At 35.9% G+C, this 19,320-nt stretch overlaps 1 protein-coding gene and 1 non-coding gene across 4 annotated transcripts; both read right to left on the bottom strand.

Moving 5' to 3' along the window:
- Positions 1–946: 946 nt before the first annotated feature.
- On the bottom strand, positions 947–8,278 carry LOC137736829 (pumilio homolog 6, chloroplastic-like). Of its 3 annotated transcripts, none has more exons than XM_068476110.1 (10): positions 8,033–8,278; positions 6,437–7,132; positions 4,850–6,135; positions 4,628–4,769; positions 4,419–4,526; positions 3,350–3,562; positions 3,131–3,241; positions 2,142–2,336; positions 1,778–1,949; positions 947–1,354 (listed from the first exon to the last, which is right to left on the bottom strand). In XM_068476110.1, the coding sequence occupies exons 2-10, from the start codon at positions 7,070–7,072 to the stop codon at positions 1,335–1,337; spliced, it is 2,883 nt and encodes a 960-aa protein (XP_068332211.1). In that variant the 5' UTR covers positions 7,073–7,132; positions 8,033–8,278; the 3' UTR covers positions 947–1,334. The 3 variants fall into 3 exon arrangements, with proteins under 3 accessions (XP_068332211.1, XP_068332212.1, XP_068332213.1); XM_068476111.1 differs by having other exon boundaries at positions 8,148–8,278; XM_068476112.1 differs by having other exon boundaries at positions 6,437–7,095; positions 8,148–8,265.
- A 7,047-nt stretch (positions 8,279–15,325) lies between these two features.
- On the bottom strand, positions 15,326–15,432 carry LOC137738532 (small nucleolar RNA R71). The gene has a single exon (XR_011068975.1). It is a non-coding gene; the product is annotated as a small nucleolar RNA R71 (small nucleolar RNA).
- Between the last annotated feature and the right edge of the window lie 3,888 nt (positions 15,433–19,320).

Here is a 19,320-nt window from a genome sequence, read left to right as displayed (position 1 = left end):
AGACTAGGGGCGTGCTTAATGTGACCTCGGCATAAGGTGATAAAGAATTTCTCCTCCTCGAGTTAGGGGTGGGCATGGTGCGGTTCGGTGCGGTTCCACCCCTAAATTGGAACCGGAACCGAAATATATTAACGGTTCGATTCGGTGCGGTTCCACTTAAATTTATGACTAGAACCTTACGGTTCGGTCTACACCGGTTCCGATTCGGTTCTTGCCGGTTTACGGTTCCTAATAATAAATTATTTGAACACCAAATCATTATGCATTCAAATACATCTTCTAAAACTGATTACATAAAGTTGCATACAACACATCTTTTTTAATGCAAATGTCTTTGGTAGTGGTACCAAGTCAACAAAAAGAGACAACTACAATACATATGCACTGGTCAATCAGTCAACAAACAAAAAAATGATGAAACAAATTGCAAGTTTTCAGACTTCAAAGAGCAAGCAAGAAGCAGCAGCTCCTGTACACAATTTTTCAACCTATTATACCATGACATGTGTGTGTATATATAATTTATTTATTTATTATTAATAAAACGGTTCGGTTCGATTCGGCCGGTTCTTGGTCATTCGAAACCGGAACCGGAACCGGTTTGAACGGTTCGGTTCGGTTTTTCACTCAAAGTTGACTTTTCCGGTCAACACGGTTTTTTTCGGTTTTTTTTCTTACGGTTCGATGCGGTTTTGCGGTTTGGCGGTTTTTATGCCCACCCCTACCTCGAGTTACATCTCCATACAACCTACCACTTTAATACCTGCTTATTTACAAACTCATGCTACAAGGCTCGGCAGATTGAGCCTTAAACATGTAGTTTGAACCAGCGAGACGTTTATTTAGAGGGGACCGTGTTGCAATTTTTCTACAGTCGTAAAAAAAAAAAAAAAAAAAAAAACACACACACACGCCTACAATTTATCACAAAAACCAACACATTTGCAACAAATAATGTGCTAAATAGATTTACAGCATCAAGGTTTTTCCTACCAATAACTACAATCACTGAATTGTACGGCAATCAAATCGTCCTATGAGTACGTAAGTATATACTTCTTCACCATAAAACATATATTTACTAGCAACTACCAACCGGACCGACTTACCTACCAACGAAACATCAACCCTCTCTTACTGATGGTCGAATTGCACATGAAGCCACATGACAACCTGGCTGCACGGCCAAGCCACAGCTCCCATGAACAGGGTGCCACAGTAAACCAATCTCATGCTATTCTCTTCAATTTCCATGGGATACACATTCCCTGTATGCATTGATAAACCACAGATTCACTGAAGGTACTTTCTTCGATATTTTGCCTTCGTTCCCATCACGAACCTGATAGATTTTCTGCAGGCCAAAGAAAAACAAAGAGTATGGTCAAATGACGAATATACTTGTGAGATTGTCTTTGCAATGTTCGAAACTGTATGCCACTAGGAGGCACTAAAAATGTATTACCCTGTCATTTCCTCTTCCGATTATCCATTTCTTTACCACATGATCAATTAAACAGTTCAAAAACCCAGTACTTCATAAAATACCCTTCTCAATTTGCAATGGACCAAGGGCGCCAAACGAATTTTCCATTTTATAACGAATTAGAACATAAAAGCGAGATTTCAAATGAAGTAGAGGCTACTTCAACCACATTTTGGTCATTTCCACCTCTCCGTGTTAATATGAGGTTCAGCATGCATACTCCACATTTAATCGATGAAGCAGTAAACATTATACGGTATACCAAGAGTGATACAAAGTTTAAGAGTACACCTTCTCCAAATAGCTGCTCAAACCGTGATACGATGTGCTTCCCATAAGTGTACTTCTTCAATGCGTTTGTATGAGCCCTTATACGATTAATTAATAACACCCGTTGACTATCATTACAGATTTCAAGGGTCTTCTGCACCACATAATTTGCATATTGGTCCTTCATCATTACCTAAGACAAAAAAAAAAAAAAAAAACGGAGATTAAGCAAGACAAATACGAGCTTCAAATGCTCTTGTACTGCTTTGTAAAATAAAAATTGGCATATGTGTGTGTTCGTGTACGTGTGTGCATATAAACATAAAGAACACAAGTAATGTATTTTTCCACTAGGACTAGAGGGCCAATGAAGAATTCTCCATACCAACAAATTATCATTTCCTTCATTATGCCCAACGATCTCCCTAATTAATAGTTCTTGTTCTGCAGCACCACCATATTCCAAACATTTCTCAACAACATTTGAAGCAAACTTGTGCTGGCTCAGAGGTACGAAATGACCCGACAACTTGTTAATAATTTTCCTTCTTTCATTAGGTTTTCCCCTCTCCAATACATGCTGTCAAGCATCAAAATTCATTAGCAAAACAAATGATGCAGATCAATCACATGTAGTATACAGACGATGAAACATGTAGTTGTAACTAGGAAGCATAAAGTACATCCAGAAATTTAGTTGGCAAAAAGTGTTGCACATATAGAACACGGAATATACATGTCAGCTTTCAACTATTAAGAAGGAAAAAAAGCTAAACATGTACATTGTAGACCTACAGAATCATGAGGGTAGGAGAACCAAATAGGCATCAGAGAGGGGGTTTTTAAAACACCTTTCTCGTGTCATTCTACCGTGAAACATGTGTGCGTCAAACAGTGTAAGTATGTGTGTGGAAGGCAATTTCTGGTGTAGACACAGTGACACACTGAACTACAAGCCCTCTTCTGTTACAAAACACTAGCTAGTCAACTTCTGGAGTCATGCCCTTCTAAAAAAAATTATGCCATATGAGTTATTCTCACTACTGGATGCCTGTTTCTCCACCTCTGTCAAAGAAATTTCCGTCATCAATTAGCCACACCGTTTACTGCTTGAGCCAAACACCGAAGAGAACTTGAAGTGCTAGTAACCTATGGCCATCCTCTTCCTATAGGAGGGCAAATATTATCATGAAAGACATGTTCCTGTGCTCCCTATACGTGATACCTCTGTACTAAGTATAACCACTAAGACATCGATTGACTTTCCATTATGCATTAATTAAATCTTTAGCGAGGCATATTAGTTCTTCAATGTGAGACCAACTGTCATAATAGATAGTAATTAATACTTAAACTACAGAGTCCAATACAAACCTGTGTGACATAGTTGCCATACTGGTCCTGGGCAAGACCAGCAACAGACTCCAAGATCTCATCAACTATGAACTGGCATTGCAGCTCATCTGTACAATGTTCCAGAACTCTCTACAACAAACCAAAAACAAGGAAACAGGTGAATTCTTTGTATGATAACCGAAGGAAGAGTGGCAAAGAGGGAAGAAAAGTGTTCCAACCCCATAAGTTTATTGATACCTGTATAACACGACAGCCATAAGGATGGATAGAAAGTGTTGTAACTTGACCACGGAAAGCAGAGATTATAAACCTAATTTTTTCTGTTGGAATGCTCTCAATGCACTTTTGTATGACATGGTTTCCATTTTGATCACGAACACATCTCATAACATGCCCATCCAGCTCATGTACAAGCTGCACTTTCTGTTCAAGTTCAATAACCTCAAGTGCCTGCACCGGCCATAAACAATAAATGACATAGGCATAACATTATTGGACCAAAGAACACTACGCTGGGGCAATTATGTACTACACACTGCTTCCAGTTGCAATTACACATTTTTGTTCGGCCAATACCAATTGCTTTTAAACGAGAAAAAAAAAAAAAAAAGAAAAGAAAAAGATACAGACCATTTCATTATGAATATATTGTTAGCAGCTGGTCAATGGGTAAACAATTCTAAAAAGAATAAAAGCATCTACAGTCCTCAACCCCATCTCAGAAAAATTAAAAAAGATGCAAGGAGAAAGAATTACAAGTCAGAGACAAGAACAAAGTGCAGCAACTCTCTCATGCGCCAATAATTACAATAAAAAGTTCCTATAAAACACAATACAATACAATGAAGGCAAATGCCATAATACTGCAGTTGCAAAATAGCAATATTGATAAATAAATATTTGATGTTGGAAAAGATAAAAAAACAACATAAACTAAAAATATCAGAAAGATAAGCAATTACACCCCCAAATATCTGCAACCAGTTTTGTAATTTTAATCACCACTGGTAATAGCACTTGATATCAAAAACCTATTCAGCACCTTCAAATACGTCTATATGAATAAGGGAAACAACTCAACAATATGGAGCTAAAATTTAGCATAACTTCCAGACAAGTCAAGATAAGCTACCAGTCAATTCAATCCATTTAGACACTTTTAAAACTGTTCTAGACTGCCTGAACCCACTAAAATAAATAAAGGAAAAGATGAGTTGTATTATAAAATTGCAAATCATCAAACATGAATGTGCCACATGAAGTTGATTAGCACACAATTCAGCAACAACTTATCACACTTTCATACCTTTTGGATTACACGACAGCCATACATCTGCAAACTTAAAGGCAAAATTTGACCTGAAAGTTGATTGGCAAGTTCCTTTCTCTGCTGATGGGTTCCATACTCAAAAAACTGAAATAACAAAGGAAGTGGAAATTAATAAAATGGCATGAACCCTGACATTTCTTTAGAAGGATGTATATAGAGAGAAAAGAAAAAACTTAGAAACATACCTTCTGAATCACATAGTTACCAAAAACATCAGTCATTAGTTTAGAAGCATGTGAGAGAACTTCTTTGAATACAGAAGCCTTCTCTTCAACACTACAGTTTTCCAACTTCTGCTGAATAAATCGACTCCCATGTTGATCAGCACTGGAGTTGAAAAATTCATGATGACTTACTCATTGCTAACAATTAATAACGAAATAACCAACTGAGCACAAAGAAAGTACCTGAATTCAACAATATGTCCTGTGATATCAGATAGCTCAAATCTGCGGCCTTTGCCAGATTTCAACTCTTCAAGGAAATTATAAATCTTGGGGTCGTCATAACTCTCAAAACCCCTGTGCCTTGGCCATGCAGGATACAAGCCAGTATTTATACCTGAACCTATGAGGGGTACTGGAGAAACTGGACTAGTAAGGGGAGGGGTTGGATACTGCATCAAAATACCAACATTTGGTGCACTTCCAAGATAGTTAGGAGTCATTGACCCTCCTCTTTGTGGGTTCAAATTCCCCATGTTTCCAATTCTCTGATGTTGGCTTTTTTGTTCATCCAAATAAGAACCATGACTGGACACTTTCTTTGAGTCAACACCACCTCTTGATGCCAATGGATCAAATTGTCTTGGAACACCATACAAGTCCACAAAAGGCTGCTGTTGGTATTGCATGTACATAGGTTCAGAAAAAGAAGTTTGCAGCGGATATCCAAGTTGACCATAGAACTTGCTTGAATGTTGCATATCAGCACCAGGTGAGAGGATGCCCCCAGTTGCAACCCCAGATGTTCGAGCATTAAAGCTTGGACCCACAGTTCCATCAACAACCACAGGAACAGCACCCGGAGGATGGTATCCACCAATATATGGAGAAAAAGCAGTGGGATTCAAAGTATATCCACTAAGATATGGTGGAGGGAGAAAGCCTGGTCCTTGAATATTTGAGTAATATGGATTAGCTGAATTCATGTAGGCTGCAGTTGCATATAGTGGAGGTGTGAACCCAGATGTCTGATGAACTGGTTGTACATCCGCTGCATACTTGGATGTATTATGAAGATACTGATCCATGCTAACATATGTACTGTCAGTTCCTTGAGAGGTTATTTGTGACTTGCCACTTTGAACTTGAAAAAAATTGTTTTGTTGCTGATGCTGCTGCAAGAAATGATTCTGGCAACTGCGCTCCCATTGTTCTTGTTTCTTTTGATTCTCTATCAAGTCCGATATGTTAAGAGCCTTCATTTCAGATTCAATGACTGCAACACTTGCATCATTAACAGTTGTGCTCCTGGAAATTTCAGAGGCGGGCAAGGATTCGTCATTTAGTGAAAGCGCTGGAGCATCAGCAGTTTCTGCATCCACACTGGGCTTAATGGTAGTTGTCACATTAATAGCAGGACCATGAATGGAACTGGAATCAGTACTGTGATCATTGAATTCCTCAGGTACTTCCTTGCCTAATGTATGAGAGTGATTAGGGACAGGTGGCGAAGAGCCACCAAAATCTTCCTGGAAATAAAAAGATGATTTACATTTACAACTACGATATTGTAAGGAAAGCAAAAGCTAAAAACAACTGGTGACTACTTTATCGGCGACTCCTCCTGAGTTTTTCCAACAGTAATTTTTTGTGGGATTCAAAATATCGGTAAAAAAAAATAATTTCATTTGACCAATAGAAGCTATTTTAAGAGAGAAATTTCAAACATTAAAACCCAACGACAAATAAACAAGAATGAAATTCCAAAGGTATCATAGACAGGAATATATACACCTTGTTGAGTAAAATGTCAAGGTATCGAGTATGAACCTGTATTAAATCACCCACATTTTGGTGTTGGCCTACCAAGGACGCAGCACCCTCTCCCAACCAAGCTTCACTTGTCTGATCTACCCAATCATTAGAAAAGAGTTGGGAAGACTGATCATCCTCAGATTCTTCCTTGTGTGTAGGAAGTGATCCTTGAGACATATGCAACAGAAAATTGCCACTCCCATCTACATGTCCCCGACTCTGGCTGAAACTACCAATATTGTGTGCCAGACGTCGATTCTCCCATGAAATGAGTGGACGAGGAAGTCTAGGATTCAAATTGACATTGGCACAGTAATATGACAAATAAGCTGGATCAGCCCGTAATTGTTCCTCAGTCTCACACCTTTCAATAACACTACCTAGAGTCGCCAAGCTTCCATTCATGCTAGATTCCTGCTGGGATAACAGGTTATCGATGGCCAAAAACGAACCCTCCATACTTGGGGGTGCACTCCCACTTCGATTGGGGGAAACATCTTGTCCGCTGCTTTGAAACTTATGGCCCCTAAGAAGCAATTTCAACTCCTCTGCTGCCATATTAGCAGATGAAGGTGCAAGTTTTGCAGTCTTCTTGCGAGGAGCCCATTTTCCACTAGTTTCTGACATTCTTATTGGACTTTCAGTCGCCATGCTATCAGAAAATATAAGCCCCTCTGTAATATGATAGTATAAGCAACCTCACATTCTCCTCTGGAAAACCAAGATATAATGGCACTTAAGTCAGAATATGGGGGAATATTGCAATAGACGATACAAATCCCCAATGGAAAGAACTATAAATGTGACAAGGAGACCCTAGTCCTTGATCAGCATATGTTTAGTGAAAAAGAAATCACTAATATTTATTATTTACCTCCTTAAATAGTTAATAACTTCATGCCAGCAAGGAAATTACTCTTTTATAAACTAATAACTATTTCTGGAATACGTGAACTAAAATGCCCAAGAAAATATGTTGTCCTACAGAAGCAGAGGTGCTAACAAATTCTCAATAGTATCAACGGCTCATTGGTCTTTATATCCACCTTTGCTCAAATTGTGCTAGACAAATAGACTATATGCTCAAAAGTAGTACACCCTTTATATTTTTTATTTTTCACTTCCAATTATCAGCTAAACAATAATAATTCTGAAACTTCATTGCAAGTGAGTGCTTAGACCAGTAGATAACATGAAAGTTCAACCCTTTGCCAATGAAAAGTTACGAAAAGCAAAAAGAGTCAATTTTGAAACCTCAAAACAAAGATTTGAACTCAACCAACTAATGAAGTTCCTAAGTTTTCAGAAGAACGCAAAACAACCTATATCACAAAACTCAAAACTCTCTTATTTTCCCCCAAATTTCTATCCAACCAAAAGCAAAAGTCAATTACTTATCATACTAATCCAAAACAAAACATACATGATCAAAAGCAAAACTCCTATTAATATCATCCAAAGATCAAAGTCCCAGCAGCAAATTACCCAGCCAAAACCATAAAAACACAAACTTTACAGCAGCAACCATTCAAACACAGAGAAACGGAAGAGTAGAAAAAACCCAGTAGAATCCAAGCATTCAAATTCAGAAAAATGGTCAGAAAACAATACCAGAGAATTGGAGACTTCAGTAGGAAGAGAGAGAGAGAGAGAGAGTTTTGAAAACCCTAGGTGGACTTTCTCTGTGACAGGAAAGTTTTGAGTGAAACGTTAGAGATTCCCTTACCAGATATACCAGCAGACGGGAAAGGAAAAGATTCACTGTTGCAGACAAACCCTAGATTCTCTTCGGGGGTGGAAAGAGAAAGAGGGATATGGATTGGCCCCCTACTATTCCTATCTGATGGGTCTACTGAAAAATGACGGTGGTTTTGGCTCGTTTCAGCGGGTATTTCCTATTTAAAGCCCTCTTTCTTTTCTTTAATGAATAGGTTTGAAAAATTTTAAGTTTTAACGATAATAACAAAATAAAAGGTAAAGTGAATAGTACTATGATTGATTTTTCAGTGTAAAAATGTAATTTTTTGTTAAAATAAACAGTACCAAGAGTTTTTTTTGTTGTTAAAGTTCCCTTTCTTTAAAGCCAATAGAAATAGCAGATAAGCTTTTGCTAATTCCCATTTCAAAACATTTTTATTTTTGTTTCTTTTTCGAGTGCTATTTTTTCCCATTTTTCTCGTATCTGCATTTTGTAATAAAAATATGGTATAGTTGCTGATAATTAGATTATCATTTAAGTATTGATAACATGATTTGTAAATTTGGTCTAAAATGTTGGTGTAAATAGCATTACTCTTTCGGTGGTGAACAATTGATCACAAAAAGGTTGATAAAAGTACAAATAACATGATAGAGAGATTTACAAATGACTACTTGGAATGAGTCATTTATAAATCGCTATTACATAACCTTGTAATAATCATAGGATGTATTTTTCAATTCCTCTTATTTTGTTGTAAATAGTGGTTGGTAACTTGTGTGATTGTGTAAGCTAGAAGTATGAATTCAACAGCATTAAAAAGATCGAATTCTATAGCATTAAAAAGATTTTTTCTTGTACATTTTGTATTACTTGTAGGACAAGTAAAACTCATCATAATTAGTATAAATAAAGACACTAGGCATGAGAAATTACATACATAATTCCTCCCGCCCTTCTTTCTTTCTCTCCTCTTTAGCCAGCCACTCTATCTCTCTCTCAATGGTTAGTTTAACAACTTATCTAACTTTATGTGATCCATTTCGTTTTCAATTTTGCCTTAATGTCTTGGAATTTTAAAGTTCCACACTCAAACATACCATAAAGGAATGTCACAATCCTCATAAATGCTATTAAGGGTCATTTTCCCGGTGTTACTGTCGTTTGGTATTGTTTCCAACCAAAAGAGGCAAGATCATTATCGATATAGTACTTTGTTACTCTTAATTGCCCTAGGAGCTTTTCCTTGTAATCTTTTATTTTCATCTAAAAAAACTAGCAATATAGTATGAAAAGTCGACAAATGAAGATTTTTTTCCATTAAAATGTTTTTGTATAAAATTTATAGTTATCCGAGATTTTTTTTATTTTGTATTTCAATTTAGTATTTTTATTACGTAATATAGGAGATAAATATATAAATATATATATATTTATTTATTTATTTATTTATTTATCTCCTATTGTGCAGTATAGAGGTAACTAAAGTGAAACTACCAAGTCCTCGGAGATTATAAACTCTTTGTTAAGGACATTCAAGACCTTGCATAGTATTTCCCTAAAATTTCTTTCAAATATGATTTCATTGAAGCAAACTTTAAAGCAATAAACAAAAAGAAGATTTTTTTAACTAAAATAGTTTTTGAAATTAGCGTAACTCCTCACTTTATTCTCTGTGATTTAAATTCAATAAAAGTGGTTCTGGGATTGTCCATCTAATTTTAGTCATTCTGTAAAAAATTTCTGTTAAATTGAGGGTATTATTGTCAAATCAGCCCTTCCACTTGAAGGTCTCTTCAATTTGAACGGAAATTTTTCATAGAATGATCAAAATGATTAACGGTGAACAATTTTAGTGACCATTTATGTTGATTTCAAAGAAATCAACTGAAAGAATTATGCCAATTTTAAAGACAAAAAACCTAAAAAGAAAGGGAAAACACTACAAGTATTGGTGGGCCTATAAGCGTTAGGGTTTTTGGCTGACTTGGTAAATGGGACAAACAAAGATGTATTCTGATTACGTAGCGTCTTGTTTTGTATATGCTACCTTACGTATCTCAGCGGGAAAAAGGAGAAAAATAATAGTCTTTGCGTTTTCTAATGAAGTAACGTCTTGCATAATCGAATATGTACAAGTTAAGTCTAGATTATTATTATAACTATTACATTTAGCTAACGTATTTTCATAGAAAATTCAAAAGATGAGCTACTAATTCTTGTTTAAATATTTTTTATGTGTACAAATACACGAACAAGTACGAAATAAACAACCTTCTCTATTAGACCTACTCCAACCCTCGGAGTAAAACTCAAATTTTACTTTATAAACTTACCCCAACTAGTTCCAATCCTTGAGACAAATATGAGTTTTAACCCAAAACTCATTTCTCGAGCAAATTTAGGCCAAAATTCCCCCTGGGTTAATGGGGTTGGCCCACATATATGTGTATCATTTTAGTTTTATATTTATAAATTCATTGAATTCAACGGTTAAAATTTAATATAATCAGATCCAACGGTAAAAAAAAAAAAGAAAGATTTAATAGTTCAAATTTAAATCCAACAGCTAAAGTAATTAAAAAAATTCTTTTATGTGTTTCATATTCTTTTGTAGTGTTTCATGAGTTTCATAGTGTCGTTTAGTGATTTTTCAATATTTATTGGAATCTAAATATTTTTAGGATAAAATGTTCATAAAATTAAATTGGGATAGTCTACATATATATATATATATATATTTTTTTTTTTTTAAGTTACTTTAAGAAAAAAAAAATATCTAAATTCATTCTTTCATAATCTTGGGCTAAAAATTTAACCCAAAAGGGTTGGAGGATAAAATTTGTTTCTGGGTTAAAACCTAAATTTTCTATTTTTTAAAAAATTTAGATTTTAACCCAAGAGTTGAAAAAGGTTTTAAGTAGATCTCTTTATTTTTAGGTATAGATACATGAATAGAAATGATCACATTTCTTCCCACTTTATATTTCTTATGGGATACTTTCATCTTCCGGCTCATGCCATTTATAAATGTTTTCTAACCAAATAATAAACAGTCACTCACTTTCGGATATGATCTAAAGATTATAGAGAAGAGCAGATGACACTTTACAGCAGTGGGAAAGTAATTATGTCTATGTACTTCCCTAGTATGGGTTCGATCCATACATACTTCTCCCCACTAACAACTAACTATTTAGGCCATATCCAACCAGGCCAGCCAAAAGGCTATAGGCCAAAACATGGTCATTTTTGACACAAAACCCATCTCCAATGGAGGGTTGGGCCAAAAAAAATTTGGGAACCACCGGGCCAAAATCTAGCCTATGGCCAGCCCGTTTAGTGGGCCCAGTTGGAATTTTTTTTTCTAAGATGAAATTAAAAAAAAAATTAAAAATTTTAATTTTTTTCCTATAAATACCTAAGACATTTCTACATCATTTCTCACATCATTTTCACATTTCCTTATTTTATTTCAATTCTTCACATTCTATTCACCTTATACACTTTTTTCATACAAATCTCTCTCTTACCTCTTCCAACAATCTTTCCTTTAATTTTTTTTTTAATAATTTTCAAATGGCCACATCTTCAAGTGGCTCTCAAAATATGTCCAGAAACTTTATTTTAAAATGGTAATTTAATTCAATTAACTAACGAAATTAAAGAACAAACTTAAAATAATAAATTATTAAGGGGGCTAAAAAATAGCCCCATTCGGTTGGAGATGGTACATAAATATGGCCCACACTGTTTATTTAAAAATAATTTCTTGCAAGGTTATAATCTGAACAAGGGCTAAACATAGCCCCTTCGGTTGGAGATGACCTTAGCGCACTAAGACCATCTCCAACCGAGCCAGCCATAAGGCCATAAGCTAAAGGATAGCCTTTTTTGACACAAAATGCATCTCTAATGGAGTTCTGGGCCAAAAAGCCTGGGGACCCACCTGCCAAAATCTAGCCATATGGCTAGCGGGTTGGGCAAGCATAGCCAGCCAGCCAGCTCGTTCAGTTGGGCCCAGCCGGCACATCAATGATAACATGACGTCATTAGCCATTGGATTTTTTTTTTAAAGACAAAATTTTAAAAAAAATTCTAATTTTTTTCCTATAAATACCTAAGCCATTTCTACAACATTTCTCACAATTCATAATTGGATGAAGACGCCCAGTTGGAATATGAAGAGGATCCAAAGTTGGAATTCATTGTAAACTTAAATTGAAACGACAAATTTTAGACAATGACAAGACATAGTGATGAGGGAAAAGATGAAGGTGTGCAAGTCCTACCCCAATATCCAGCTTATTTATTATGGTGAAGTGCTAATTTAGTCCCTGAATTATCATCTGAGTGAAAATTAGGTCTATAAACTATTTTTTTCAGAAAAATCAGTCCTTGAATCATAAAAATCTGCCAATTACATCCCAAATATTAGATTCAAAGCTACAATATTCAATTTTCCGTCAATTTAAGTCACGTCACTTGCATGTGATCAATTTTCCAAAAACTGACCTAGGCGCTCGGCGGTGCTGTTCCGATCCGATTTAGGCCAAAACATTCAGAAAATTGAGGAGGATTTAGGCGGTTGCTAGGCGCTTTAGGCGACTTCAAGTGGCTCTAGGCGGCAGTTTGGGCAGTGTGAACAGCGTAGACATTTAGCAGAAGCATCAACTTGCCATCGAACAACCTGCAACGGCTTGCTTTGCTTACTGTAAGTCTCGAAATGATGTACACCAGTGGTTTAGATATCGACTGATAGGGTCAGATTTCAAGCTTAATGAAAGTCAAAATCAACCAAAAGTAGATGATGAGCGCATATTTTATCACTTATTGTACTCCGAAAACTACAATTTCTTAGATGCAATTTTGGACTTAAATGAAAGAAATGACATGTTTTGTTGTTTTTAAGAGTAGATTAATGATATGGAAAATTATGCTATTTTTCTGTGGTTTTCATATTAGTCTGGTGGTGTGTAATTATGTTTGGGAAAATGGTGTGTAGACGACTATTTGTATTTACCATTTGTTTGTCAACTTTGACTTGATCCCAGTTGGGTCCCCGTGTAAACTCATTTCCTATATTAATTTTTATGCAGGTTCCCTATTGCACACTAAAGGGATGACCATCACGTGACCGCTTCAACAAAACAAAGGATGCCCTTATCCTTATATTTGCATCGACATAAAAGAAAGGATTGCTTCTCTCCTCCAATTTCTAGGAGCAAGCGGGCGCACAGCTTATCAAAATTGAAGAGGGATGAAAATCCATATTTCTATTCCACTCTCCAGTTTGTTGGTTTACATTGGAAGCATGAATTAGGCATTTTTTATCTTAATTTTCATCAATTGCAATGGATATTTGGGTACTTTCAAATTTGGTTGATATATCACTTTGGAGATGAAATTTCTAGTTGGAATCTAGCAGGGTAGAAAAGGACAATACGGAGGCCTCGTTGCAGCAAGTAGATCAACATGAGTGTGATTTAGGCGTTCCATTCTTTCAAGCTTTGATAAGGGTGTCTAAACGCACGAAGTGTCTGGCAAGGAGTTAAAAAGTTTCTTCCGTTTCTTATCTTCTAATGTTTTCAATAAATGGGCTTTTAAGCCATCGTTGGTTACTAAAAAGGGAAATGAAAACAGAAGAGCAAAAACAAAACAAAAGAGAACTGATCAATTTTCTGGAAGCAGAGACAGATGAAAGAAGGCAGCGGAAAAGAAAGAGATTTTTTCAAACCTTAGTTTTCTTTTAATTTTATGAGTTCAATAATATTTTTTATTATGTTTTGGAACTAATTTTCCTCAGCTAGGGCTACGATGTAGCCATGACTATGAATGCTTAAATTCTGAATTGAATTATTTTCAAGTTTTCAATTTTCATTGAGTATCGTTTGTTGTGCTTATATGCTTGTTTTAGTCTTGGTGATTAGCTAATATCTTGACTTTTACTTAGTAAATGTGATGCAAGTTGTGCAGATGCCATGTTTTCAACTTGAGTGATAGCTTCTTGCAAATAGATACCATAAATTACCTAGTAGCAGATGCCATACTCTAGGATTTATGTAGTTTTTATATAAATTTCCATTGATCATAATGAGTTTCACTATGTTAAACTAATCCAGATGCCATGGATGGTTGCATAGTGGAATATACGTAATAGTCTAGATGCCATAGATATTACATGAATTAGGGAAATTTGACTATCAATGAGATTGAGTACTTGTTAATAATTCGTTGCAGGAAATAACTAGGATTGGTTATGGTGAGTTGGACGCTCTAGTGTTTTACTCGATTGAATTACAACTTGTTTTCTTGGCTGCCACTTTTTACATTGTGATCACACGTTCTTGTTTTCATTTGTTTGTTTTACTTTTAGTATCAACTCTCAAAACCATCATTATTTATTAATCTTTGTTAAATTTCACTACGTTGCAATTGCATTTAAGTTAGTTGTTTAGAATTAGATTAATTTTTGTGGGACGATATTAAGTGCTTGCTTTCTAACTATCGAACGATTTGTAAACTCGTGAGCATAGAATTTGGAACTAAGTTGGACTAATTTCGGTTAGTTTAAATTTCACAACAAGTTTTTGGCGCTGCAACCTAGGATTGAAATTTATTTCTATCTCTTTCTTATGTTGATTGCTACGTGTTTTTGTTTTATTTTAATTTTTGTTTTCTTTCGTTTTCGAGTGTTCTTGTGAAGTTCATGCATGGTTGTCGTTCTCGAAGTCTTGAGGTTGTGCCATACAAGCCCGAAATTGATTGAATGTTTCGACACCTATTAAGGAAGCAAAAGAAGCAAGAACCAATTGAAAGAATGGCACTTCAAGACCCAAATGAAAATCGTGCCCTTATGGATTATTCGGCTGCTACTATTGGAGCCACATTGTCTTGTATTGTGCACCTAGAAATTACGGCTAATCAATTTAAGTTGAAGTCGTCGTTCATTCAGATGTTGCCATCATTTTATGGTATTACTACTGAAGATCCAAATTTACATATTAGTGACTTTGTGGTGATATGTGAAACTTTAAAGATCTATGAGGCAACTAACGATGCTATCAGATTGCGGTTGTTTCCGTTTTCACTCAAGGACAAGGGAGAGTCTTGGTTTAACTCTCTGCTTGCTAAATTCTATAACAACTTGGGATGAGTTGGCAAATCAATTCCTTCAAAGATTCTTTCCTCCTTCGAAGACTTCTAAGTTGTGGAATGAAATCATGACTTTTGCCCAATTTGATTATGAAGCTTTTTATGACAGTTGGGAGAGGTTCCAAGAATTATTGATGAAGTGTCCTCATCATGGCTTACTAAAATGGTTGCAGCTACAATCATTTTATCAAGGATTGACTCCCGAAAACAAGAGAATGATTAATGCCGCTAGTGGAGGAGCTCTAATGACAAAGACAGTTGCCGAGGCATCCGCACTCTTCAAGACATTAACTACTCATTCTCAACAGTGGGGAGTGGAAAGAGGACCATCCATTGACACCATGGCTACACAAATTTCTAACTTAAACAAAAAGTTTGATAATTTGATGACCATTAAATCTGTGAAGTCTTTTGATGTGGTTTGTGACATATGTGCAGGTATACATGCAAGTATTGAGTGCCCTAACATTGGTTCATTTCCAGAGTATATACAAGAGCAAGCAAATAAAGTGAACAATTTTTCTTGTCAGCGGAATAACCCATATTCGAACACTTACAATTCAGGTTGGCGTTTTCATCCAAATCTTCAATGGAATAACAAAATGAATGTTATGAATCCTCTAGCTAGGCCGCCTCCTATGAATTTCTAGCCACAAGAAAAGAAGACACCAGTGGAAGACTTGATAACTCAACTTGCTATAAACACAAATAACTTCATTCAAGCAACGCAGACAACACTCCAAAATCTGCAAGCTTCCATTGGCTAGCTAGAAGTTCAAGTTGGTCAGATTGCTAGTGCATTGAATGAAAGAAAGATCGAAAAATTTCCAAGCCAGCTGGAAGTGAATTCGAAGAACCAAGAGCACATCAAGGCTATCATATTAAGAAGTGGCAAGACTGTAGAAACCGAGGGTGCAAAGAAAGAAAAGAAGCCTGAAAAACCTGAGAATGATTCACTCACATTGCCAAATGAGAAGCTAGCACAAGAAAAGATTTATTCGCCACTAGTTCCATATCCTTAGTGTTCGCAAATGGCTTAGAAAGACAAGAACTTATATGAAATTTTAGATTTATTTAAAAAGGTACATATTAACATTCCTTTACTTGATGCAGTGAAACAAATTCTGAGTTATGCAAAATTCTTGAAGGACATATGCACCAAGAAGAAAAGGTTTGTGGAACACGAAAAAGTGATGTTGTCAAAAGAGTGTAGTGCTGTTTTGCAGCAAAAGTTGCCCCTGAAGTTAAACGATCCAGGGAGTTTTACTATTCCTTGTACAATTGGTAAATTTTCCTTTTGAAAAAGCTTTGTTTGATTTAGGAGCCAGTGTTAATTTGATGCCATTTACTATTTTTAAATAGCTTGGTCTTGGTGAAATGAAGTCAACTTCAGTATCGTTACAACTCACTGATTGTTCGGTTACATATCCAGTACTTGACATGGAGGAAGATCGAAAAATTCCAATCATTTTGGGCCGTCCATTTATGGCTACCGCTGGAACTCTTATCGACGTCCAAAACGGTCTTCTCACTTTGAGAGTTCAAGGCAAGGAAGTGGTGTTCAAGGTCTTTGAGGCTATGAAATATCCAAGTGATTTTGAAAGATGCTTTCGAGTCGAAGCATTGGAAGAGCTAGTGAATCTGAAATATATAGAGCAACATCCGGATAATCATTTGAAGGTATGCTTGGTACATTTTGAATTGAGTGGTGGAACGAATAAAGATGTAGTTGCTATTTTAGCGATTTTGAATTCTGCCCCTGCACACAATCAGCATTGGAGACAGTTTTTTGAGGCTTTGGGACTAGCTCCAAAGAAAATTCAACCATCTATTGAAGTTGCACCCAAGTTAAAGTTGAAGCAATTGCCAGAAAATCTGAAGTATGCTTATTTAGGAGTTGCCGAGACCCTACCTGTCATAATTGCTATAAGTTTAAGTCAAATTGGAGAGGAAAAATTACTTCGGGTACTCAGAGAGTATAAAATGGCACTGGGATGGACTATAGCTGATATAAAGGGAATCAGCCCAACAATTTGCATGCATAGAATTTTGCTTGAAGAAAACAGCAAGCCTACCATTGAGGCTTAAAGGAGACTCAACCCGCTTATGAAGGAAGTTGTTCATGAAGTTCTCAAGCTTTTCACTACAAGAAAACATGGCTTATGTGACGACAAAAGTTCGTCACATAAAGTGAAAATGTGTTACATTTGATAATATGTGACGAATTTCCAGCGTCACTACCAGCGTCACCTATGAGGCGTCATCGAAAGCATATGTGACAAATTTTACACTTGTCACATATTTTATGCATATGTAACGTTGCCTTCGCCACCTATAATTGATTAGAGTACCAGGTTCAAAGAGATATGTGACGAAGTAAGCATCACAAAACACTAAATTCAGTGACCTATAAATTCGTCACATATCATATATGTGAGTGATGCTGAAATCGTCACTTATTCCTTTGATATGTGGTGTAGCGTGCATCACATATGTCAAAATCCAATACCTATTTGCTTCTAGTATGTGATGAACCAACTACCACATAATCCTTGTTCATAATTTGGAATTAGAATTCATAACAAAATGTAATGTAATACTTCAGTTAATCACAATTTCATTAATCAAGAATTTAATCTTATAAGTTGAATACATACACCAAGTGAAGTCTAAAAAATAACATAAACATCACAGACGCTAACAAGTCGAATACCCTTATGGTGTCTCATCTCAACTTAACAGCAATTGGACACCTCTAGATATATTGCGGGGCTAACCAAAAAGTCTACCTTGTGCATTTTGTCTACCCCTGACTTGCAGCTAAAAAACCTTCAATTGTGGATAACATCTTCATTCTCCTTTTGCAAACCTACTGAGCTCTCAACTCTCCATTCTTCTTTTGCACAAGTCGTACATGACATACAAAAGAAAAGTTAGTTAAATAGCTGTCCAATTTGGTTTTGAAACATCTCATGCATCAAGTGATGGATAAGTGGAAGAAAGATAGTGAAAAGATATTCAATCGAGGATGAATGATCAATAAACCATATGGAGAGAGTATGTATACTACAATGACAAAGGTAGGAAGATAGTGAAAACATATTCAATTGAGGATGAATAATCAATAAAACATATGGAAAGAGTTTGTATACTAGAATGACAGAGGTAGGAGGACTGTTATAGGTTCAAGTTTCACAAAAGATGAGCTAGTCTTTAGGAATTGTAAGACCAATGCAATAGCAATACCTAGTCAAAAAGCAACATTAAGGTACATAATTTTAGAGTAGAAAATTTCAATTCTTCAACAACTCATACACAACATAGATAAGCATTTCGTACAACACAAAGAAGAATAAAATTGAACTTTCTCAATAGGAAAACAAACACATCCATCAGATTTCTCTTTGGCGACTACACTAATCAACCTTCATGCCATTCAGTGACACACATAAAGGACGAATTCCTGCCATTCAGAGTGTCTTTCCAACAACTGAGCATAGAATGTGTTGGAGACATTTATACAACAACTTTAAGGCATCACACACTCGGGACTTGCATTAAAGAATACACTGTGAGCCTTAGCTACATCCACTAGTATTTCATGGTTTGAAGCAGAGTTTATTTTGGAAAAGATGAAATAATAAAATAAAAAAGCTTGGGAATGGGTTCAGAGAAGGCCTCCAAAAAATTGGAGCAGAATTTATTCCATGGTTTAAAGCATAGTTTATTTTGGATTTATGGTGTATGTCATGCTAAGGATGACTATTAGAAAAATGAAGCTAGGCATTGGAAACATCAAGTTGGACCTTGAATCCTATGCGCCCACATTATTTCCTGCATTTTTTACATGGATGAAAATGTGTATTACTATGCCATGATTGCTATAAGCAGGAGACTTACTTGAAATCATATGATCCAATTGTTCATCCAATTCCATCCATGGATCAGTGGAAGAAGAATGGTTTGCCTGCAATTAGCCCCCTCTGTACAAGAAGTAACCTGGAAGGCCAAAAATGTTAGAGATTAAAGACGTAGGTGAAGTTCA

The sequence above is a fragment of the Pyrus communis genome, chromosome 6 (assembly GCF_963583255.1).
Source record: "Pyrus communis chromosome 6, drPyrComm1.1, whole genome shotgun sequence".
NCBI lineage: Eukaryota > Viridiplantae > Streptophyta > Magnoliopsida > Rosales > Rosaceae > Pyrus > Pyrus communis.
The sequence above is the reverse complement of the archived record's forward strand: the minus strand, read 5'-3'. Positions and strand labels throughout refer to the sequence as shown.

Bases quoted from the DNA above. Each gene is read 5' to 3' on its own strand.
- LOC137736829 (XM_068476110.1), bottom strand. From the start codon at position 7,072: ATGGCGACTGAAAGTCCAATAAGAATGTCAGAAACTAGTGGAAAATGG. The intron at 6,136-6,436 runs GTTCATACTCGA...TTTTATTTCCAG, and splicing joins ATGTGGGTGATTTAATACAG to GAAGATTTTGGTGGCTCTTC. The intron at 4,527-4,627 runs GTATGTTTCTAA...TTGTTATTTCAG, and splicing joins GTAACTATGTGATTCAGAAG to TTTTTTGAGTATGGAACCCA.